At 49.8% G+C, this 24,948-nt stretch overlaps 1 protein-coding gene and 1 pseudogene across 1 annotated transcript; both read left to right on the top strand.

Moving 5' to 3' along the window:
* Positions 1 to 1,051: 1,051 nt before the first annotated feature.
* On the top strand, positions 1,052 to 7,473 carry LOC148050596 (uncharacterized). Its single transcript, XM_087741180.1, has 13 exons — positions 1,052 to 1,596; positions 1,850 to 2,025; positions 2,750 to 2,829; positions 3,266 to 3,347; positions 3,549 to 3,619; positions 3,996 to 4,057; positions 4,244 to 4,287; positions 4,554 to 4,650; positions 4,854 to 4,923; positions 5,476 to 5,576; positions 6,152 to 6,319; positions 6,672 to 6,761; positions 7,318 to 7,473. The coding sequence occupies exons 1-13, from the start codon at positions 1,309 to 1,311 to the stop codon at positions 7,471 to 7,473; spliced, it is 1,485 nt and encodes a 494-aa protein (XP_087597306.1). The 5' UTR covers positions 1,052 to 1,308.
* Positions 7,474 to 8,070: 597 nt separating this feature from the next.
* LOC148050597 (uncharacterized) lies at positions 8,071 to 10,475 on the top strand (annotated as a pseudogene).
* The last annotated feature ends 14,473 nt before the right edge of the window (positions 10,476 to 24,948 follow it).

The following is a 24,948-nucleotide window of genomic DNA, read 5'->3' on the forward strand; positions in this document are numbered from 1 at the left end:
CTGCTGCAGAGCAATGTCGTTGCAGAGGCCTTCCAAAGCAGACAACTTCTGCCTTTCCCAGGCTGAGGCCTTCCTCGGGCTTTCCACTTTCTCTCTGCCACGGGGACGTTGGCTAACCGAGCAAAGGGAGACAACGCTCCCGTAGCCTTTCCTTGCCTAAGGTCCTTGATGAAATCCTTTGGCACGAGGGCCACTGCCCCATCTCGCCCCATGAAGGAGCTGTCGGAGCTTGGCAGCGTTTGGGGGTCATGATCCCCGCAGCACGTGCCCATTCCGCTCAGGGCACACCTTGGCTCTGGGGACTGCGGTGCGGCCATGGCTGGGACCCTTGAGGGCTCTGAAGCTCTGGCACCAAGGCTCCTGCCGGAGTTTCACAGTTCCTGCAGTTACTGTAGTCCCAGGCCAGGTCTAGGGCTTGGCCATATTGCCCACCAGCATCTGTCACAAACCCAAACCAACTTATTGCTTCGGGGAATTTCTCCCCAGCTCATTGACTTCCCCAGGAGCAACCTAGTAACTACTGCTCCTCGTAGTGAAGGGAAAGAAACGCAAAGAAATCCCCTAGGAAAGACAGCCCTGCTCCCTTCGGACACCGCTCCCCACAGCCTCCTTCAGGGCAGCCATTTTCTTCCCCCTCTCCTCCCACCCTGACACGTCTGCTCCTCTCTCTCCGCCCTCACCGCCCGGCTGGATAGTCCTCTGATTGGTTCAGAGCCACCACACCCTTCCCTGATTGGTTCCGGTCTGCACATGGTGGGCGGGATCGGTTCTGCCCCCTGCAGAGCTGACTGGCGCTGGCTGTGACAGGCCCAGGGCAGTCCCAGATGTCCTCCTCCACAGCTGGGTCTTGAGCACCCCCGGGCACTGTGAGCCACCACCTCTGGCCTGAAAGGACCACGCCGCGTCCTGGTGGCTCTGTGCCGATGGCAGGCACGCTCCTTCCAGGAATAGCTGGGCCCACACGGCTCCTAGGGAACAGGTATGAGGGCTCGCTCCTCCTCGGAGCATCAGCTGGCAGGTGGGACACACAGAGCCTGATGGGGGGCTGCGGAAACAGTACGGGGAAGCCAGCAAGGGCTGTGGGCAGAGTAACAGCCCCAGAGCTTGAGAAACCCACCGTGAGTGGGGAAGAGGCTCAGCTGGAAGCCCCTCTGACCCCCCTGGTCCAAACCCTGCCATCCTGCTGCTCACAAAGTCCTTTGGCACGAGGGCCGCTGCCCCATCTCGCCCCACAAAGGAGTTGTTGGAGCCTGGCAGTACACCCTCCTTTCTCTACACACGCTGTGGTGGGTTGACCCCAGCAGACCGATGCTCAGCCAGGCCCCAAGCAATGGCTACTTTGGAAAGACCAAAAGCCCAGGCTTTATTGCGGAGCATGGGGTTACATGGCAGGCAAGAGCCCTGTGGTCAGTGTGGGTCGGCTGTCCCTGCTGTGTCCCCTCCCAGCCTCTCACCCAGCCTCGGCCTACTCGCTCAGGGACATGCAGAGAGAAACAGAGGAAGCCTTGGCGCTCTGCAAGCACTGTTCAGCACGAGCTAAAACACCAGCTGGTGTGCTTTCAACAGTCCAGTCACAAACCCAAAACACAGCGCCAGGTGGGTGCCGGGGTCTCTCTCTGAACCCCTGCCCCCCGGTAGCTCCGTCTGTGATGTCATAGCCATGACCTCACACCGTACGGGGCCAGGCCACTGTGAAGTCAAGGCTGGCCACCCTGCACCGCAGCACTGGGGGCCACAACCTCCCACCTGGAAGGAGCTCGCCGTGTCCTGGGGGCTGTGTGCCCGTGGCAGGCGTTCTCCTCCCAGCAATCAGTTTGGGGCTCTCGCCTGAGTGACCTCCCCTGGGCAGGCAACGCTCCTGCGGCAGAAGGAGGACACCCAGGCTTGCAGGGGACCTTCATTTCTCCCCAAGATGAGGCAGAGAAAGGCTCCTGCAAGAGCACAAGGCGCTGCCCTGTCAAGGAGGAGAGCCAGCAGCAACGTGGGCGGATGTGCAGCTGGGCCCACTCAGGTCCTCGAGAACAGGTACGAGGATTTCTTCCTCCTGGGGACGTTGGCTGGCAGGGGGGACCCACAGAGCCTAAAGGGGCACTGGGGGGACCGATGGAGAAGCTGGCGAGCACTGTGGGTCCCAGGGCTTGGGAAAGCCGCCGTGAGTGTGGAAGAGGCTCAGCTGAAAGCCTCGCTGAACCCCCGGGCCAAACCCCACAGTCCTGCTGCTCGGGGTCCCACCATGACACTGGGAAGTTCCTGCTGCTCTCCAGCACAAGCCGTTTCTGGGCACCTGGAGCAACCACCGTGCAGGTGTGTCTGGGTAGCCTCTGGCAGAGCCGCGGGAGAGCTCAGCCCTCTCCCCGCCAGGCCTCCCTGGCAAAGGGCGGCTGCAAAGTCCTGGTGGGTCTCTGCCGAGGGCGAGAAGCCTTGGGGGCTGTTCCAGAGAGGGCTCTGGCCATCATGCTGCAGAGGCCCCGGGAAGAGGTGGGGGCTTTGGAGGACAGCAGCTGCTCCCCTCTCCCCAAAGAGCACCAGGCCGCTGAGATGCCTGCCCAGGGGCAGGTTGGTGCTATGGGGGCCAGGGGGCAGTCGCGGTAAGAAGCAGCTGTGCCACCCCGCTCTGCGGCTTCTTCCGCCCTGTCTCACCACGTCTCCTGGGAGGCTTCACAAAGCCTGTCTTCTGGCCAGGGCCTTGCCTCGCCTCGCACGGCATGGAGACGGTGCAAAACAGTGCTCCATCTTTTTCCTCCCATAGCTGCACCTGCTCTCAGGAGGACCAGGGCACCAGCTGGGAAGGGCCAGCATGCTCCAGCTGCCATACAGGAGACAATGAGCGTAAGCTCAGCGCTGCCTTTCACCCCATGTTTGCACCAAGCCTGCCTGGCTCAGCCGGGACCTACAGCCCTGCAGAACCGGCGTCATCCTGCCCCGACCGACGCCTGGGGCCACCTCCCCTACGTGACCGTGGGAACCTGGCTACCACGTCCATGTCTTTGTGGGATACTGTAGTAATCATGGGGTAGCCCAGTACGGTAGAGGCCCAGAGGCCAAAGCCTCATCCACCCTCCCTCCCTAGCCGCACCCTCAGTGCCCTGCCTGCTAGGGGATCCTGCCCGGCCCTCCGCCCCCGCTGCCAGGGTGCAACCAGCTGCCCCCCTCTCCAGGGCATAACCCTGGCCCTGGCAGTGCACCTCCCCGCAGGGGGCTGGCACACGCCCTGACAGGCATCCTCCAGAAGGGTCCTCAGGCTTTTCTCCATTTTTTCGCCCAGGGTTGGTCCTCAGCATTGCTTACAGCCTGGCAACGGCCATGCTTTACCTCCACAGATGCCTCAGCACAGGCGTCTCCACCCTGTGAGTACGACGCGTGTCTGCTGTGGACACAGAGACAGGGGGTGCCAGTGGGACAGGGCGAGCGGCGGGGGCTGGAGGTGCTCCCCACCAGGAGACCCCCTGGCTCCCCTCTAAATTGCTGCTCCTCAACTGTAAGAGAAAACCCCCTGTGCAGGCCTCTGCCCTTAGGCACTGCTAACACCAGGACTTACTCTTTTTCAGGAAAGAGGTCATCACCCTGAAAACGGAGAGGCTCTCCACGATCCTCTTCTTGATGAGCCTAGCTGCTCTCGGTGAGTATTCACCCCCTGTCAGCAGAGGCACAGAGGTGGGGGCTGTGAGCTTCAGCATGAGGGAGAGGCACTGGAGCACCCGTGGGGCCCTTCCAGCCTCCCACCTTTGCCGGTCTGGGAGGTCGTGAGATGCTCGCTACATGCAGGGGAAATGGGGCGTAGCTGTGGGGTGCCAAGCATGCCCAGGAACCAAGGCTGTGCAGAGCCCCAAGGCCAAAGGAAAGGGTCCCTGCTTGGATCTGCAGCCTCTTTCTGGACCCCTCCCCATATCCTCAGCCAGCCTCTTGCCACCTTTGGTGTGGGAGGAGACCGCCTCACTACAGGGTTTGTGAGAAACTCTGGTCAAGTAACTCTCTCTTGGTGATGTGAATTACAGCTGGTGCCTACTGCGGGACCTCACTCCTCGTGTGGATGCTGTGGACAAGGAGTGTGCCACAGGTCAGTGGGACAGGAAAGTCCCGCAAAGGAGCACGGCTGGGGGTGGGTGGGTAAACTGGCCAGTCCTCCGGTTCCAGGCAGTGACCCACGGAAGCGGCAGCAGCTTCTGCCGTGCCTTCCTAGAGCTGCCGGCTCTGGAAAGCCCCGGCAGCCCGGGGACTCAAATGGAGAGCCTTTCTCTTTCAGGTGCTGCTGGAGCAGCTGGCTGCAGACGAGCTGATGTCCCTGCGGTAAAAGCCCTCTCCTCTCTCCTGACCTGCAGCACATTGGGTGGGGTAGCGGCAGATGAGCCCATGCTATCTGCACTCACGTGCGCGGCGCCTAGGGCTCGTGCCTTTCGCTCCTGCCTGGGCCTTCTGCTAAGCCTGGAGGGGGAGGGAAGCCCTTGCAAACTGGGGAAAGAAAAGGGGGCTCGAGCACCTCTCCTCCCGAGCTTGGAGGCTCTGGGAGGGGCTGGGCAGCTCTCTGACAAGATCTGCTTTCCTGGGGACTGCAGGAACGTGCTTGCTGTGTGGGGAGAGAAATCCCAAGAGCTGCAACAGCTGAGGGCTGAGGTAGCGCGCCTGGCTGCAGAGATCGGCGCTATGAAGAAGGTGATGCTGCACTTTGGGAAAGAGGGCTGGGATGAGCAGGGCCCCACACAAGGCCCTTCCTGGCCCAGTTCCTGGGCTTTTCCTGCTCAGCCCACACGCTCATCCCTTGCCAGGGGCTGCCGGTGGAACTTCTCCAAGTAAAGCCCCTTCCCCTGGCCAGGTCTAACGTGATCGTTTCCCCTGTTCCTTTGTGTCTTTCCCAGGAAGCAGAGCAAATGAGAGAGGCAATGTCTGCAACCACACAGGCGCCTGACTGGGCTCTGAAAAGCGCAGGTACAGACGGACGTCAGGTCCACGCAAGAAAGTCTCGTCGTGCTGGGCTCGTGCTTGGCAGTCCCCAAAGCAGGCTGTGCCGCAGACTCTGCTCTCCGAGGCAGAGGGAGGTGGGACCAAATCACGGGGCCCAAGAGCATGACTGTGGCAGAGCAGCTCCCTTGGGCTCACCCCAGTCCCGCCTTCGGGACCCTCGCTGGAGCCCCGGCCGTGCCCCTGACAGCATTTCTGCCCTCTCCCTCTCCGCTGAGCTTTCCTGGGGCGTGAAAGCGTATGGCTGGGTCATCCTCTGCTGTTGACGCAGCGGGGCCTTGGCTTGGGTCTGCTGCCCTTCCCGTGGGGGCTTGCTGTCTCCCAGCACCAGCACACCTTCTCTTTGTGCGGCTGGGAGAGACACCATCACCGGGCACGGGGGTCCCCTCCTTGCTTGGGGCACCTCCGAACGTGCGGTGCTGCATGTGGGGCTGGCAGGCAGCCTTAGAAGTCGCCTGCAGAGACCAGGTCCTCCGAGCCTGGGGCCTCCTGCAGTCAGCTGCTCTCTTCTCCCTTCAGGGGCTGCCATCGACCTGCAGAGATCATCCGGCAGCTCTGCATGGCTCTGCAGAGTGTTTGCGTTCCTGTGTACTCCCCCCCTTCTGGATACCTTTGTGCAGGTACAGGAGCAGAAACTGCCAGTGCTGCTTCTCTTGCCTCTTATAAAGTTGGGGGCAAGCCCTGGGGCGTCTCCCCTCAGGCCAGCGGTATTGCTGACGGCCACGGCACTGGTCCAGTGCCTGGTGCCTGAGGTCTCACACAGGGCTTGGCTCCCAAGAAAAGAGCAGCTGCCCTCAGAAGGGGGCTGAGCTGAGCTGAGCTGAGCTGAGCTGAGCTGAGCTTCCTGCCCACCATCCCTGGTCACTGGTGGGTGAAGGCGCTTCTCCTTCAGGACCACGTTTCCCTGCCACAGCTCTGATTGCCCGCGTCCCCATGGGGCAGTGGAGGGTGAAGGGAGGCTGCAGAGCTGCTGGCCAAAAAGAGAGGTTTCTTGAAAGCCCTGCCTCCAGTGCAGGGGATCAGATGTTTCCCACTGGTCGGCTCTTCTCCTCTCTCCTGGGCTGGGAAGACGGCCAGGCGCCCAACACGCCATTCATTTCAAGCACAAGCAGTGCTGCCTGTGCTTCTGGCTGCACGGGAGCGCAGCGGGCCCCATCACGCCCTCGCCTTCATTGCTCTTGCCCTCTGCTTTCAGCCGGATGCTTCCCCAGGATACTGCTGGCCTTTCCAAGGCTCTCGGAGCGAGGTGCTAATCCGGTTGCCCGCACTAGTACGACCGATAGCCATCACCGTACAGCACACCTCAAAGATAACCGCTCCGCTGGGGACTGTCAGCAGTGCTCCTCGAGATTTCGTGGTCTCTGTAAGTCTCTGCTGGGCAACTGGGGGCTGGGACCTGGCCGCAGGGAAAAGCTGTAACGGGGACTTGCTGCTCTCTGCACATCTGCCGAGATCCGTGTGCTCCCAAGCACTGCCGTTCCCTGAGGGCCCATCTCAAGTGACGTGCAGGGTGGTGTCACCCCTCCTCAGACTTGCTCAGCACAGTTTGGCCCAGCACCTCCGGGCCCCTGAGCAACACACAAGGAGGAGACTCAGCCCCACTGCACCCTGCACCAGACCGCACTGAAGCTGCGGGCGCTGGGTGCGCATCTAGCATGAGCGTTTCCTCGTGGTCAGGTTGAGCCTGACCTGCTCCCCTGCGCTTTATCTCCAAGGGACTGGATGAGGAAGGCAAGGACGAAACTCTGCTGGGGACATTCACCTACGCCGTGCAGAAAGAGCCGGCACAGACCTTCTCTCTGCAGGTACCGGGCGTGCGTGTGGGCAAGAGGCCAGGGCAGAAATGCCGGTTTGCCAGCAAGTCGCTGGCAGAAGGAGTGTGGATGGTCCCTGCCAGCGCAGGGGCCCGACCCTGGTCGAGAGAAACATCGGTGGGATCAGGAGGGAGAGCGGCATCTGGCAGGGCGGCAAAAGCAGATCGCTGTGCTGTTGGCCCCGCAGCCGTGTGGGTCTGCGGAGCTGCCTGGCTGCACCCGCCGGGCAGGCGGTGGCAGGGAGGACGCCCAGCACCTTGCCCCGGCAGCAGGACTTTCCCTGGGCCCCGCTTCCCCGGCACCGGCGAGCCTCAGGTTTCCACAGCTGCCTGCCACGCTCTCTGAGGCCGGGCTTTTGCTCTGCAGGGGCACAGGGGTCCTTTGCTGCCTGGGTGGGAGAAGGGAAGGAGGGACAAGCTGCCTCTCTGGCCAGGGTGGCAGCTGGTCCCGGAGCAGGGGCCGGGCTGGCAGAGGAAGACGCGTGAAGCCTGCTTTCACTCTTTACACCCCAGGAATGACGCTGCCTTTTGCTGTGGTTTCTTTGCAGAATGGGATCCGCAAAGCCTTTTGGTTTTTGAAACTTGGCATACAGAGCAACTGGGGAAAACCAGGATACACCTGCATTTATCGAGTGCAGGTGCATGGGAAGATAGCGGAAACGAATGCCATCGGCCAGACACATGTGCAGATCTTCCAGCAATAAGAATTAAAGAGGAAAATGGAGGAACAGACCAGAGGGATGTGGTTTATTCATCTGCTGCAGAGCAATGTCGTTGCAGAGGCCTTCCAAAGCAGACAACTTCTGCCTTTCCCAGGCTGAGGCCTTCCTCGGGCTTTCCACTTTCTCTCTGCCACGGGGACGTTGGCTAACCGAGCAAAGGGAGACGATGCTCCCGTAGCCTTTCCTTGCCTAAGGTCCTTGATGAAATCCTTTGGCACGAGGGCCACTGCCCCATCTCGCCCCATGAAGGAGTTGTCGGAGCTTGGCAGCGTTTGGGGGTCATGATCCCCGCAGCACGTGCCCATTCCGCTCAGGGCACACCTTGGCTCTGGGGACTGGCTGTAGTGGGGGCCCACATGAGTTGTGGCCATGTCTGGGACCCGTGAGGGGTGTCTGAGGTGTGTCAGGAGGCCTGAGCAGCCCAGCCGCCAGGGAGGCGGGGAGCCTGGCTCAGCTCCCCTGTGCCTGTGTGCGCTCCCAGGCACAGCTCTCCTCTTCTGCCTTCTGCCTCTCTTTGAGAGAGCCACCAGACCCCCAGCCTGAAACATTGTGAAACAAGCCAGCTCCGAGCTGAATGCCATGCGCACAAACATCTGTCTTTGTCACAGGGGATTTGCCCAGTTCAGCTCTGCATCTTCAACAGCCAGTACGCAAGGGTATGAACCTACACCTGTTCATCGCAGACTGGTGTCAGCTCTGAAGCCTCAAGCTGACAGTTCCACCATCACCCCTCTTACACCACAGCAATGGGAGGCCTGAAGACCAGTGTACTGTCCCTCTCACTCCAGTGGGTGCAGCTTTGCGGGGAAAGCTTGGGCACCTCTGCTCTCCTTCCAAGTTGCTTTCCTCCTTTGCCTTTGAAGGTAATGTGGGAATAGGCAAGTTCAGGTGCACAGGTACGTTGTCGTGGAGCTGATTCACAGGACAGGGTGGGGGAGTTCAGTGGGCTGCTGCCCCACAGTTCCACTTTCACTGCCCTCTCTTGGCAGGGACATTGGTGCAAGCATCATTTCCCATGGAAGGCTGTCAGCAGTGCTTGGAGGAAAAGCTTCTACTCAACCGCCTGCAAAAGGACAGCTGTAGGCTTAGAATCACACAGTGACTGAGGTTGGAAGGGGTCGGTGTACAGCAGTCCCTGACACATGCCTAGGGCCACTTTGGTGGCCGGAGCTGGTGACCATCATTTGCTTATCTTTCCGAATGCTTGCTTAGTTTCCTCCTAATATTTCCTGCCTTTCCTATCACTCCATTCTTCTGCTTTTATCCAATAAAAACAGCCTGATAGGCGGCATTTGACCTCATTTGTGTCTTAATCTCACTCTTGGGATCATTACAGCCTTCCCTGAGCCCAAAATCGGACCGGGACTTTACATTTTTGGCATCACAGACAGGATCCCTTGAAGTGAGAGTGCCATGTTTTTCATTTGATTGTACCCTTGGTTTTATGTGAGCACCTCTCAGGGACATCGAGGGTGGGACTTTGTTTAGAATTTATATTGAAGTGTTGCCTCCCTGAGATGACCACCCTGCTTGTTGCGTAATTTGTGTGAAAGTTTACATTTGCGTGTTACTCCTCTGAGACACTTGGTGAAGACGGGTGATGACGAAATCGACCCTGCAGGCAGGGATGTATTGTATAATTTTTTGGAAAAGCATAATGCATGCCCTTTGGTCCTGGGCGTTGACTGGGCATGAGAAAACTGGTATAATTTGCAAAGCATTGTCAACCGTATCAGTGCCCTACAAAGGGACGCTAGATTGTGGTCCAGAAAAGTTAAATCAATCATACGTGCCATTTTGGGTGCCAGCTTAGTCTCAGCGGTGGAAGCAAGGGAACAACAGTGTAGCGCGGAGTCCCAAGCCCTATGGTCCTTGCAAGCCCTTGTCTAGTCCTTGCAGGGACAAGTAGGAGATTTAAAGGGGCAAGTAAAAGATTTAAAAGGACAATTAGAGCAGGAGAGAGCCCAGGCAGACTATCTGCAATCTGCTCTTAAAGAGCAGCTCCTCACAGGCGAAAGCCATGACAACCAATCACCCCCCAAGAGGGAAATTATATACCCCTATGAGGAGCTGGGAGAGGCAAAATTGAGATTAGACAAATTAGAAATGCCTCCTTGCTCACTGCGACCTTTGGTCAAAACTACATACGATGACGACCAAGACAGCTCCCCTTAAATTACTACCAAAGAGGTGCCGTATACCACTACGGAACTGGCTAAATTAAGAAAGGAGTTTGGCCACACATCTAAAGAATCAGAGACAGAATATGTGTGGAGGGTGTCGTTGTCGGGCGGGGACCTGATACTACGAAGTGAAAAGGAGGCTGAAGGATACTGGGGGCCCAGAGTATTCTTAACTACTGGTGATCACCGTGCTCCCTGGTCCCTAACCCAAAGGGCAGCCTACTGGGCTGGAGGTCTCAATCCCTTGGAACGGGGAGACCCTCTCCCTATTACAGGATCAGTTGATCAATTGGTAGAGAATGTGTAAAAAGCAGCATGCCTACAAATGATGTATGATCGCGAGCTCAAACCTAGACAGGAGTCCCCAGTGATGATACCGGTTGACCCTGAACGAATTACTTCCCTGATAAGGGGCCTCCCTGAATCTTTAAAACCTATTGGCATAGAATTACAGGGTATGATCAATGCAGTGCCCCAAGGTGAAAGGGCCACTGCCGCACTAGCAGGGCTGGTAGCCCCTGATTGCAAGACCCAAAATTTGAAAGTGTGGACTTGGGGAGAGGTTTCTCAGGAATTAATCAATTACGGGCGAAAACATGGCCCAGTTAGCACCCGGTCCACAAAGTCAGATCTGAAGGGTTTAAGACGTACCGAAATGAAACCTCCTTCGTGCCTTGGTAGCGATAAGTGTCTCTCGTCAAACCTCCTGGCGGAAGGGACACACCAAACAGGCGTAATAGCTTGTGGACCATGGGGTGGCAGAGGTGTCCCTTGAGATCTTATGGATGGGCTACTGACTGATAAACTCGAGAAATTGATTTTAGGATGGCCTAAAAAGATGGTGGCCAAAGTGGAAATACTCGAGATTCCAACTCCTAGCGCACCCCCGCCCCTAATTGATCTGACCAGCTCAACCACCTCCCAGAGGCTGATGGGAAACTAGCCTCTTCGCCCCTTTGTAGTGAGCAGGGGAGCGAAGGGTGGGTGCATGTTAGGCAGCTCACTATAGGCCATCGAGGCGATTTATTAATTACCTGTTTTGTAGGATCTAGACAAATACCCATAACATTCTTAGTAGATACCTGTGCCCAGATTTTGGTCATTAAAACAGAAGATGCAGCGCGTGGTGTCATATCACTGTCCAGGCGACATTTGTTTGTGGTGGATGCCTTTGGTAACATTTGGGCGCATTCGGAACGTTCCACATTCCTGGACAGCAGACTTGGGAAATCCCTGCTGCTCTCCTGCACAAGCCATCTTGGAGCGCTTGCCAGAACTACCATGCAGGAGTGTCTCAGCAATCTCTGGCAGTGCTGGCAAGGGCCATCACGCTGCAGTGTTGGAGAAAGTGATAGTGGCAGCCCTGCCCAGCCCCATGGCACTGTGAGCCACCGCCTCCCGCCTGTGAGGCCCTTCCAGCCTTACACTTCATAGAATCATAGAATCATAGAATGTCCTGAGTTGGAAGGGGCCCACAAGGATCATCGAGTCCAACTCCTGTCCCTGCATAGCACAACCCCAAAATTCACACCATATATCTGAGGGTGTTGTCCAAATGGTTCTTGAATATTGTCAGGCTTGTTGCCGTGACTGCCTCCTGGGGGAGCCTATTCCAGTGCTCCACCACCCTTTGGGTGAAGAATCTTTTCCTAATATCGAACCTAAATCTCTCCTTGCATATCTTCCTGACGTCCCCTCGGGTTCTATCATTGGTTGCCAGGGAAAAGAGATCAGCACCTGCCCCTCCTCTTCCATTGTGAGGAAGCTGTAGACCACGATGAGGTCTCCCCTCAGTCTAGCTTCATAACCTTTTCATACTGCAGCGCCCAAAACTGCACACAGCACTCAAGATGAGGCCGCCCCAGTGCAGAGTAGAGCAGGACAATCACCTCCCTCAATCGGCTGGCAATACAGTGCTTGATGCACCCCAGGACATGGTTGGCCCTCCTGGCTGCCAGGGCACACTGTTGGCTCATGTTCAACTTGCTGTTGACCAGAACCCCCAGATCCCTCTCTGCAGGGCTGGTCTCCAGCCTCTTTTACCCCAGTCTGTATGTACACCCACGGTTGCCCTGTCCCAGGTGCAAAATCTGGCACTTGCCCTTGTTAAACTTCATACGGTTGGTGATTGCCCAGCTCTCTCATTTGTCCAGATCTCTCTGCAGGGCCTCTCTGCCCTCCAGAGTGTCAACAGCTCCTCCCAGGTTTGTGTCATTGGCAAACTTAGATAGTAGTCCTTCAAGTCCTGCATCCAAGTAATTTATGAAGACATTAAAGAGCACTGGCCCCAAGATGGATCCCTGCGGAACCCCGCTAGTGACTGGTCACCAGTCTGATGTAAACGCATTTACTACAACCCGTGGAGCCCCATCCATCAGCCAATTGCTCACCCATTGCATTATGTGTTTATCCAGCTGTATGCTGGACATTTTGTCCAGGAGGATACTGTGAGAGACAGTATCGAAATCTTTACTGAAGTCCAGAAAGATTACATCAACTGGCTTCCCTTGGTCAGCTAGGTGGGTAACCTTGTCATACAAGGAAATCAAGTTTGTTAAGCAGGACTTTCTCCTCGTGAACCTGTGCTGGCTGGGACCAATGACTGTGTTGTCTTTCAGGTGTTTTTCACTAACTCCCAGAATAATCTCCATAATTTTGCCAGGCACAGAGGTGAGACTGACAGGCCTGTAGTTACCGGGGTCATCCCTGTTGCCCTTCTTGAAGATTGGGACAATGTTTGCCAGCTTCCAGTGAACTGGGACGTCTCCAGATTCCCAAGAGCATTGAAAAATCATTAAGAGAGGTCTCCCTATGACATCAGCCAGCTCTTTAAGTACCCTCAGATGAATCCAGTCGGGCCCCATTGACTTATAGGGATCCAGCTGGAGCAACAAATTCGGGGTTGGTTGGGAGTTTATCATTCTCGCAGTCATGGTTCTCTAGCCCATGGGACTCCCAGAGCCCATGATCAGTGTTGAAGACCGAGGCGAAGAAAGCATTAAACGCCTCTGCTTTGTCTGTGTACCTGTTTGTGAGGTGACCATGCTTATTAAGTAACGGGCCAATGTTATTTCTGGCCTGCCTTTTCCTATTAACATATTTTAAAAAGCCCTTTTTATTGTCCTTCACAATACTGGCTAGCATCAGCTTTAACTGAGCTTCACGTGTATTTCCTCCCTACAGTGGCGAACAGCATCTCTAGTCCTCCCATGTCGCCTGACCTTGCTTCACTGGCCATACATTTTCTTTTTTCGCTTTCGTTCTAGAAGAATATCCCTACTCAGCCAAGCCGGCCTTCTACCTCACCTGCATGACTCCTGACATTTTAGAACTGCCTGCTCCTGTGCTCTTAGGAGGTGGCACTTAAAAAGTGACCAGCACTGATGGACCCCAGCACCTTCAAAAGCTTTTTCCCAGGGGACCTTACTAAGTAGTTCCTCGAGCAGCCTGAAGTCAGCTCTCCTTATATCCAGGGTTGAGGTCTTGCTGGCTGTTTTCCTCCTGTTACCATAGATTTTAAACTTGTCTGCTTCGTGATCGCTGTGGCCAAGGCAGCCACCAATCGCCACTTCACCCACGAGTCCCTCTCTGTTAATAAGCAACAAATTGAGGAAGGCACCTTTCTTGGTCGGTTCCCTTAGTAACTGTACCAAGAAGTTATCATCCAGATGGTTTAGGAACTTCTTGGGCTCAGGGACCTCCCGAGATGCTCACTACACACAGATCCCGCCTGGCCCCAGAGCTGACACTGTGGTTGCAGGTTTGTGGGGAATACCTGAGCACCTCTGCTCCCCTTCCGAGTTGCTTCCCTCATTTGCCTTTGAATGTAATAGGCAAGTTCAGGTTCACAATTACATTGTTGTCAAGCTGATTCACAGGTCAGGGTGGGGGAGGTTAGTGCACTGCTGCCCCACACTTCCTGCGTCCTCTGGCGGCAGTCATGACACCAGGGCTACCATGAAGCACAAATGCAGTGAGTGAAAAGTACTTTGTGAGTGCAAAATACTTTCTTCCTTCAACTTCTATTGTGACATCATGGCAGCACAAGTGTAAAGGCCCCTTCCTCTTCCCCTCTCCCAGTCAATTTCCCAAGTTGGAAGGAATCAGGGCTTTTGAGTCTAGGTGACTTCTGCATAGGGCTATTTTAATCAATAATGCACATGTCCTTACGTGAGAGGGTAAAAGTCACCTGCAGCAACCCCTGCCACCTGACATCAATATCCAATTCTGCTTCAAAGCTCTGCTCTATAATAAATACCTGTGACGGGGGACAAATGCTCTAATAGGATAGCCCACTCTCTTCCAAAGCTGCCTCTATCCATAATCCTTGAAAAACCCCACAATGTTTCTTCATCAGTCGCATGCTAAGAAAAGGAACTAAGATACTCATCTGTTCATACTGCCTGCAGATGTCTGTGGCAACAGCATTTTAAAATTAGTCATTTGCAGAGGTGAGTCCCTGCCTCAAGTGGCTAAACCAGAGATTTGCAGCAAACTGAAATGGTTCAGTCTGAAATATTTCCCGTTTTCCCAACTGTAATATTCGATTTCTGAGCAATAAAGGATGTGAAACAACATGATACAAAAATGCCCAAAATCCCTTTTATACATTTGCATCATAAACATTTTTTGTTTCAGGTGTTCCTGTTGTGATCCACTTTCAGAGTATATCAGGTTATTCAGTACAGGAGAAACAGGAAGAGAGACGGAAGAGAGACCCAAAAGCAGATGAAAGGAAAATGAACAAACAAAAACAATGAATAACATTGTCACCTTCCCTGTTCAGCAATGCAGTATTGTGTACATCTGTCTGAACAGAAACGTAGGCTGGACTGCATGGTAGTCTCTTCTAGAGCCATGACCTGAGACCACTGGTCTGGTGATGCAGTACCAAGACTGGATCAATCTTTTCATGCTCTTATTCTGGGTTAAGTGTGCAAGCAAGTGCTTGGAAAATATCTCATTTAGCCCTGCAGCAAACATTTCCTAGTCAGTGACCAGTTTTTCTTAATGAGACTGTTCTCTCATTGCAGGTTTAGCTGTGTATTGAGGCAGGGAACAGCACTTACCATGTGGGGCAACACCCAGTCAGCCACTGCGATTTACTATGCGCGTAGTAATACTGCTTTCAAAACCTGCTGCCTGTAGAGAGAGCTTAAAATGTTTGTTTCTTTATGAAGATCAGGCTTCACTTCTTTTTATCCTTTATTTATTGTGTGCACCATGGAAGGTGTTCATGTTTATAAACGTCACCTTAAACGTCATTGCAGTGAGTAAGAAGGGCTACATTGCCTTCAGAGGCATCACAACACAGGGTTGATGCAGGTTGAGTTGCAGCTTTGTCACAAATTCGGGGACTAGGCAAGTGACTTCGCAGTCACACTTAAAGGGCGAAATAATAGGAGTGAGCCCTAGGCAAGGCGCAAATAATCTCCACAGAGTCTCAGGGCCCCAAGCAGTAGCAGTACATCTCAGTGTCGTATACCAAAGCTTTTCCTTCTTGCATGCCATCAGCTGGGCAGGAAAGGCAGGAGCATGCTGCTGGGAGACAGTAAGCTCTGCGATGCAGGCAGACCCATCAGAAACAGGCATTTCATATACCCCTTACAGTCCACAAGTGATTTCTTAGGTCATTTCTGATCTTTCATCCCATTCCTTTCATTTCAGAAATTACACCCCACTTATTTCAGGTTGGGTGACGAGACTATAATACAGGGATTCCCCGAGGAAATTAAATGGAGGTAGCATACTAGCCTTTGAGGTTGTACGCCATTAAATGACAGTGTATTCCTGTTGATGCACAACATTGAACTGTCAAGATCTCTGCTCACACGGGAATAGCACCTGACACACTGTCTAAATGATTGTGGTGTGGCAGTTTGCTGAGCCCCACATGATAGGGAAGAATGCAGTGGGACAGCTCTGCTGCCACGTTACTGGTGAGACACTGGTAAGAGGGAAAAGTATCTGACCAAAAGGTATTAAGAGCAATCTTCCCTGTCAACTTGCTACTGGTCTGTATTCCTCCTCACAGCGTCTCCTCTGAAAAGACATCCTTAGGTGTTTTCAGTTTGCTGATACTATTTCCCTCTTGCCTCCAGCAGGGCACGATGAATCGGTGGCATGCGCAGGAGTGCTCACTGCAACCTTTGGAACAATTTCACTGATGGTGGAAAGGGAGGAGGCAGACAGACAGACTGCAAAAATTATAGAATCATAGAATCATTTAAGTTGGAAAACACCTTTAAGATCATCAAGTCCAACCATTAACCTAACATTGCCAAGTCCACCACTCAACCATGTCCCTAGGCACCACATTTACATGTCTTTTAAATACCTCCAGGTATGGGGACTCAACCACTTCCCTGGGCAGCCTGTTCCAATGCTTGACAACCCTTTCAATGAAGAAATTTTTACTAATAGCCAAACCAAACTTCCCCTGGCACAACTTGAGTCCATTTCCTCTTGTCCTATTTCTTGTTACTTGGGAGAAGAGATCGACCCCCACCTCACTACAGCCTCCTTTCAGGTAGTTGTAGAGAGCAATAAGGTCTCCCCTCAGCCTCCTCTTCTCCAGGCTAAACAACCCCAGTTCCCTCAGCTGCTCCTCATAAGACTTGTGTGCTAGACCCTTGACCAGCTTCGTTGCCCTTCTTTGGACACACACCAGCACCTCAGTGTCCTTCTTGTAGTGAGGGGCCCAAAACTGGACACAGTACTTGAGGTGCGGCCTCACCAGTGCCGAGTACAGGGGGACGATCACCTCCCTGGTCCTGCTGGCCACACTGTTTCTGATACAAGCCAGAAAGCTATTGGCCTTCTTGGCCACCTGGACTCACTGCTGGCTCATATTCAGCTGGCTGTCGACCAACACCCCCAGGTCCTGTTCTGTCAGGCAGCTTTCCAGCCACTCTTTCCCCAGCCTACAGGGTTGCATGGGGTTGTTGTGACCCAAGAGCAGGACCCGGCACTGAGCCTTGTTGAACCTCATACAGTTGGCCTTGGCCCATCGATCCAGACTGATCGGATCCCTCTGTAGGGCCTTCCTACCCTCCAGCAGATCAACACTCCCGCCCAACTTGGTGTCATCTGCAGACTTACTGAGGATGCACTCAATCCCCTTGTCCAGATCATTGATAAAAGATATGAAACAGAACTGGCCTCAATACCATGCCCTGGGGAGCCCCACTTGTGACTGGCCGCCAACTGGATTTAACTCCATTCACCACCACTCTTTGGGCCAGGCCATCCAGCCAGTTGGGTTTTTTTTTTGGTTTTGGTTTTCATTTTGGTTTTGGTTTGTTTCATCAGAAAGATAAATATTTTGCCTTTTATCATTTTACCCTTTTCCTGCATACAAAATAGCTGTGTTCTCTTGCTGTGTTTTCCAAAGTCAGAAACTCTGCCCTTTTTTAATTGGTGTACACAGTCTCAAACTGTTTCTTGGCACAGCTGTCTGAAGGGTTACACTGGGGAAAAAATGGGACATAGTCAAACAACTACAGAGTAGAGCTCAGAAAAACTTACCATCTGCCTAGGTGCTTGCACTATACCCATCTGAGCTTCCAGGCTATTTCAACACCAGTACAGGGGGTGGAGTTAACCTGCCTTTGCTAGATTGATGCAGCACTGGGGCACACTTGGGTGGTTTTGGGACCTTCTCATGTATCCAGGTGCAGACATTTTATGTGACTGTGCATGGACGGTTTGTTCGTGGTCAGAGAGCGCTTATTTTCTGTCACTGGCATGTAATTCAGTTACTGTGAAAGTGATGGTCAGGCATATGTATACAAATAAGATTAATACGGGAATATGTCCCATATTAATAAATTGAGGTGGTAAATTTGCCTTCCTGGACGGTGAGAAGCCTTAACTTCTGAAACTTCAAAACGCTTTTGCCCCGACAGGTCTCTCAGAGAGGGTGACGCAGGCTGTTTCTTAAGACCTCTTCCTTGAGGAGTTCTCCAGCAAGACTGTCAGCTGCCTGCAGGACTGCCTGGTAGAGCAGAAGGGATGGACACATCAAGCTGCCATAGAAAAGATCTTTGCCAGCCCTGTATTGTGAAAGCACACTGTGTTGTGTTAAAGGACAGTGTGTTGGGGGCATTATTCCTTCCCCAAAGGCACACATAACATCTTCCACTCTTAGTGCAAATCAGATACAAAAAGAGCCTGTTTGAAAATGAGGCTGAGAGTACAGATTAGTTGACCAGCTATCAGGAGTGCCATCAGAGCATACTAGTCACTGTGGCAGCAGGCCCCTATTAAGCAGCATAATTGCTCCGATCAATGAAAAACACTCTCAGTTCCTACACCAAATATTCAGTAAAAATCTAATCACCACTTCAAAAATTACAGCTCCTGACTTGCTTACATCTTAAACCTGCTCTATTACAAACTGTCCATTATGAAAAAGACACAAGCTCATCATATACAGCCAATGTTTACATGTTCTTAATACTCTGATTTTAATTCATAGCATGTATGTAATCACTGTTAGAAAAAATGTAAATGAATTAAAATAACGTTTAGACTACTGACAACAAATCTGAAGTCCAGTACTTACTCACTTTGCTGGATACTGAATCTAGAAAATGGCTGCTAGCTTGATTCCCACTATCTGGCTTTACGTTCTTCCCTGATGTATTCTCACTTACAGTATTCGTCTCCTACACCGCACATTATTTATATTTTGTTTCTTTATACAGTCTTATCACCTTGCCCTGTAACTTCATCACCCAGAGCCATACAGCCCAGTTTGCACATACTCAGTGCAAACTCTCACTTAGTAGCAAACCACTCCTCTGCTGTCATTGCATTGGGATGTTATGCTGTCATCATCTCTCTGATTAAGAATAAAATAGGTTTTCCTCCCTTCTCTTCACAATTCTGATGTTGCATCAGAAGGATTATATTCTGCATACATAAGGGCCTAGTTATCCAGCCTGATACATATGAGGATCTGCACTCATACAAACCCCACCAGAAGACTCACTCCCAAGGTGTAGCCTAGCTCCAAGGCACAAATTCAGGCACCAAGTTTGCCGTACTACTCTGTATCATTAGTAGAAAGCGGTTGTCATCTTTCTCTTCTAGCAGCGGCAGCTGTATGGGCCAGTGATGGGTGGTAGCATCGCCTCTGACCCGCAGCCAACCCTTCCAAGCACAGAGGGTAAACTCAACTTTTGAGGAAAAAAAAAAAAAAATACAGGTGATAACATTTGACTGACAACACTCTAAAAAAAGCACTGACATTCCCACTCATATACACGTAACAGGAAAAATCCTGTCCACAAGCTTGTTAGAAAGAAAGATTTCTAAGTGATCTTAACTGCAAGAGCATTTTTTTCTGTCTGCCATATAGTTCAGAAATGTCAATGACTTAATCTCACTTAAATGATAATAACATATGAATTATAATGAACGTTCCTTACATGAAAGCAAAATTTATGAAACAAAATGTTTTGCACGGTAGGGCAGTCAACATAGCATGAAGCAAAACTCTGCAGACCAACGCTTTTGCAAGCTACCCAAAGAACTCCATTTATTTTACTGAAATTTTTAAAGATGTAAATTACCACAAGTTAGGGTTCTCCATGTTTATACTGAAAAAGGGATCTGAATGTCTGAACAGTTTGAGTTGATTATTTCAGCTAAAATAATTGTTACTTCACACACACACACACACAAAATAGTGCTGAAGACAAGGAAAATGCTTAAAGCAAGACTGTCATATTGGAAGCAGTGCTTGGGGGAAAAAAATGAACCCCACTCTAGGATCATACAAAGTTTGTCAAAAGTTAAGAACTTCACCCTCTTCAAGGGTGAAAGTAAACCACTAAGGTGATGCCACATACCAAGGACACTCCTCTTAACAGAGTGAATCAAAGGAGAGAAGAGGATGCAACTGACATATCCAAAACCAGGAAGTTCAATGATCTAAGTAACTAATGAAGCTTCATTTCATATGGATCTGTGTCTTACATTGTTTCCTCAGCAGGGCTCTGATGATGTCTGTCTCACACAGACACACAGCATCATGACTCTTGCAGGAATTTTGTATCTATCTTGAGACTGTCTTGGCATGTAGCTGGGATCCTCAAGGTGCAAAAGTCATTCCAAGAAGAGAGGAAAACACATAGACCTACAGACACACACAAACACATTCACAGACAAGAATGTAGGATCAGATAAGCCTCATCCTCTAGGAAATGGATTAACAAAAAATGTTCTGGTTGTGGCAATTAAACACGGACTCTGCGTATGAGTTTAGGTGAAGACAAGCGAAGATAAGTGAAGACAAGTGAAGAAGACGACAACAACGACAATGACAATGACACTTTATTTTTACAATCTATCCCTTTTATAATATGATCGAGTGTTCACGAGCAAGCAAAACCCATTTCATTGGCTACTGTCTTACGTCCACGCATCTCTTCAGTGTTACTTATTGGTTCTTCAAGCTGGTGCACGCTAATTCCTCTTTCAGGGATGTATCCAATCTCATCCTTATTTTTCCGCCTCTAAGTTTCACAAATTTGTTTGTAACAAGCCTCAAGGCCACAGCTGCATCTCGTCAAAGTAAAACACTATCTCATTTATTCCCACATCTGGTGATAAGCTCTACAGAAGCTCTTTTAAGTAAATTAAACAGATAAGCTCTTCTACCCTGATTTTGGTCAAAAACTAGTCCAGTTGTCATCTGATACCTGTTTAGTAGCCTCCAGCCTCCAGCCCATTCCTACTGAACTGTGGGTGCTGAGCACAATAGGTATCCTGTTAACAGTTATGGTACAGAAAACAGAAAATTAATGCAATGAAAACTCAGCTCCCATTTGCCTCAACATGTCCGGCAGCACAGGGTTGCTTACATGGGCTGATGTGTGTGTTGGACCTTTTTGTTGCAGGTGGAGAGCTTCAGCTTCCAAACCCATCTGCCTGATATCTTTCATGAGAACTGACATGGAATAGAGAAAGAAAAGCTTGCATTTGTTGTTGAGCAAAATGAACTGCTCACCATCTAAATGGTGTCTGCTGAGCAGTAGGTAGAAAGAATGAACAGCAACATATGAGGAGCAAAGGGAGAAAAGATGTTGCTGCTTCCATTCTTTTCCCCTTTTCTACCCTTTGCATTAGCACCACATAGTATGGCAGAATAAAGCCTTGTCTTTACCCTGCTCTGGTACCTCTAGAAAGTCACTGTGACCACAGACATTGTATATCTATGCTTTTCGAGTTGCACTTTTAAAATACAGCTCTGCTAGACAGAAAATTACGTTCTTACTTAGACTGCCTCAGCATGTCTGTTTCCGTCTGTCTTCTTGCTTTGTTATCATCAACAACACCAGCAGACCATTGCTAGCAGAACTGCAATTACCCTATTTATTTTCAAAAAGACCAACATGTGTGATAGTAAAACTGTCCTACTCTCAGATTTTGCTACTGAGAAACCAGCTCATTGTCAGAATGTAGTATTGTAGCCAAAACCAAATTAAGAATTAAAAAAAAAAAAAAAAAAAAAGATGACAAGAGAGTAGAAACAAGAGACTGGAAGGTAAAGCAACTGCATGCTTCAGGGCAGGAGGGAGTCCACAGGAATGGAAGGCAAATAATACTTGTTCATTTCCATGATGCTTCTAGTACTGTCCATTACTAGAGATGGGAAACAAGCCTAAATGGACCTCAGCTCTGACCCAGAGTGGTAATTCCTGTGTTTTAACACAAGCACTGATAGGTGGATACAGGGGAGGATTCATTTCTACCTGAGCAATGAAAGGACATACAGCAAGACTAATCACTAAACCAAGACCAGGGAGGTGATCACTATAATGGTGAATTTACAAGAATAAGAAGGAAAACAACATCAGCCCTAATGAATATGGATGTGCTGCCACACTATCTGGGAACAGAACATCTATTTTTCCAAATAGAAGATCCCTGACAAAATGTGGAGAGGACAGTTTCTGAGTAAAGAAGAAAGCAACATGTGCAAGCATCAGGTTCTTATGCAGGGTAAGAGATAAAAATAATTTGTGCCTTTTGACACACAGCCATAGCTCACCAGTATCTTAAAAGTTCAGCAGGAAAATTTAACTAATTTAACTGTGGAATCATTCATTATACACATCAGTTGTGCACTCTTGCTTCAGGGAGGTCAATGGGAATTTTTCTATATGATGAAAATTTTTAATTTTATTGCATTTAGTGGCTGAAAGAAAAATATTAATTTAATTTATTCATTGTCCATTTGAAACAAATGAGAAGCACAGCAGCCCAGATTCTCAGCTACATCAGAAAAAAACCACACAGTACAGCTCCTGAGAGTACAAGTAATGTCTGTGTTCAGCTAATAACAGACCACTCTGAACCAAGCCAGTGGTGTGTGCAAATTTTGACAGAAGCAACCAAGCGCAAACTTTCAACAGAAAGCAGTAACTGTCCCTCCCATGCCCCCCAAAAAGCAGCATGGAGATTAGCGTGTGATCTGCTACATCTGTCTCACAACAGGATGATCTCTGTCCATTAGGAAGTCCTCTCTTGGCTGAGCTCAAGGTCAGAATGTGCTTTGAAGGCAGAATAATTAGCCACACCAGATTTCTCTTCTGATGCTGTTATAGCTTTCATTAAATAAACTGGTAGCTAAATATCATATTTATGATATTTGCATATGACTGTGCACTGGAGATTTTTTGCCAACAGCTTCGACAGACGTGCCAATGATGATGACAGCCATAACTAGAAAAGCGAAATAGACTAAATGATTTCTTAAGGTCCCTTCTATCCCTAATTTATCTTATTCTGTGAACTTCTTGAAACCACTCAGCTCCCATTGGAGTTTTATTTTTTGTGCTCTAGTGCCCTGTCAATAACAAATACATTCTAATATTAACTTCATTAGGCCAAGTTGTTCTAAGTTGCATTCTGTTTTCAGCACCCTGTAGCAAAAGAACGCACTTTTAGGCTTTGAGTGTGCAGGAAATTTGGAATGTGCCACATAAACAACTTGATCAACACAATTTTTTACCTCAATATTTGTTATTATTCAGAGAGTAGGAGCCCAAGATTCTGGTTTCAGATGTGTGCTCACAACCCTCAGGACACTGGGGTTACAGCAAAGAGCAGAATGTGACTGCGGGGGAATATGTGCCTCTGAACTTTTACTGTATTTCTGTATGTGGTAACAGGGATGATGCCATGAAACACATGTTTGTTCTGGACAGAGCTGAGCATTAAGTTAAAATTCTGCCTCTTTAAAAACATCAAAATTAGCTTCTGTGAAGAATAAAAATGAAAATCTGAAGTAGCAAGTTCGTTGCATAGCATAACACTGCAAGTGTGATTCAGAAACTGTCAGTCATTTATGTTTTACAGCAGATCTGTACAGAGACATATTTGTGTCAGATCAGTCCTGCATCCCAGGTACTTCTGGTACTTAAGCTGGTCTCCATAGACAGGGATGTCTGCTTGGACTGCAGCTCCTGTCCTGCAGCACACGGCAGCCACTGAGCCAGGGAGGCATTGCTTCAGCCTGTGAGCAAGCGGCAGACCAAGCTGTGCTGCAGGAGACACAGGCCAGCCGGAGAGCTTGGCATATACAAGGGATGAGAGGTGTCAGGACTCTGAACTCCAATTCCATTCAGACAATGCATCAAAATAGGGACATTCAGGTTAGTGTCAGATTGACTCGAGACAAAATATTTTCTTACTTTTTTAAAATTTAGAATTCCTTAATCAGTATTTTGGGGGGTAAAATTAACACTTGCAAACACTTTCTCTCACTTTGTAGAAACTGTAATGATAATAAAAGCATTCTAAAGGAAAACTCCTTGAGAGATCTATTTCCAGACCTGAGTGTCTTTTCACTTACAGAGGCATGTTAGATGTTGACTTCAGACAAAATCAAAAGAACAATCTTTAAAGGAAAGAAACAGGGACTTGGAAGTTTTCATGCCTGTTTTAAGTTGTTCTGTGGCTTAAAAAGATGAAAATTTTTAAAAAAACACATTTTCAAGGATCTGCTAGTTTTGATGGAATTGAACTACCAAAATAACACCTTCCATTGTATTTTCTTTGCATGTCTGAGTTTGCTGGAGCTAAATGGTTCTAAGTTGGATGATGCTGTTCAGGAAAGCAGAGCTAGAAGCTGGGATACTTGTTTTTCTTAAGAATGAGCAACATGTTCCTATAAAAAAGTCTTGTGACATCAATATCACAAACTGAAACAAAAATAGACTTCAATGGGACAAAGATAAATGTGGATATAAAAGTCAATGCCATGCTTTATAATCACCTGCAGCCAAAAGAATGATTCACACTTCTATCCAGTCTGTTAACTGCCAGATAATTGACAGTATTTTTCCAGATCCAGAAATTTTTGATGTGGGAACTTTATAACCTTGGAGAGATTTACAGGCTGGTTATGGCAGACTTTGTCAGTCCTTCATGCATTCAAAACAAAGAGCCAGCAATGTGGTCCTGGAACAAGAAGAAAATAAACACCTTTCCTCCTTGCTTCCTCTTCCCTACAGTCAAGCAGCACTAAGACACCTTGAGCACTGCATCAGTTTGTCAGCTATGTTAACAGCAAAGATTTTCTCCCCTCAACCTGGGTATAATTGGAGAGGTCTAAGTCTCCCACCACAACCAAGTGCATGATAATGTTTACAACATGATCTAAGCACAAGATACATTTGCTGCTGCTGAGCATACACATCTCAGGAGTTTAAACTTATTAGGCAAATACTTTTGCACACTCTTCTGCATTGGGGAAGGGTTTATTATCTAGAAAATTTTTCACTATTTTGATCTGGAATTTATAACTTATGAAATAATTTACATTTAGATGAAGGGCTAAATATTTGCAAAATAGTTTCTTCCTATATAGATAACCACCTTAAAATAATGAATTAGACTTTTAAGAGCTCTTGCTCGTCTTATATTCACCATGATGGAATTCTATTTAATGGAAACATCAAAGAATCTGCATAGGATTTCTGAATTGGTTTCCCTGGCAAGTCAGCTAAAAATACTTTCTGCATGATACATTAAAGAAGCAGTAAAGATGAAGATAAATATATCCTGGAGGAGAGGAGCCATAAGTGGAAAACTTCCTTTCCAAGACTTGTGGTTTCCATGTTGAAAATACTGGCTCTCGGTCTATGCATTCAATTTGTTCTCAGAACACCTGAGCCAGCAACAGGCAGGAGAATATATTTGTCACTACTGAATTGAGCACTGCTACGCTTTGCTTCTTTTTTCCTTCTGCTGAAGCACA

This window comes from Nipponia nippon, unplaced genomic scaffold (genome assembly GCF_047370975.1).
Source record: "Nipponia nippon isolate SJK-2023a ecotype South Korea unplaced genomic scaffold, ASM4737097v1 scaffold_8, whole genome shotgun sequence".
NCBI lineage: Eukaryota > Metazoa > Chordata > Aves > Pelecaniformes > Threskiornithidae > Nipponia > Nipponia nippon.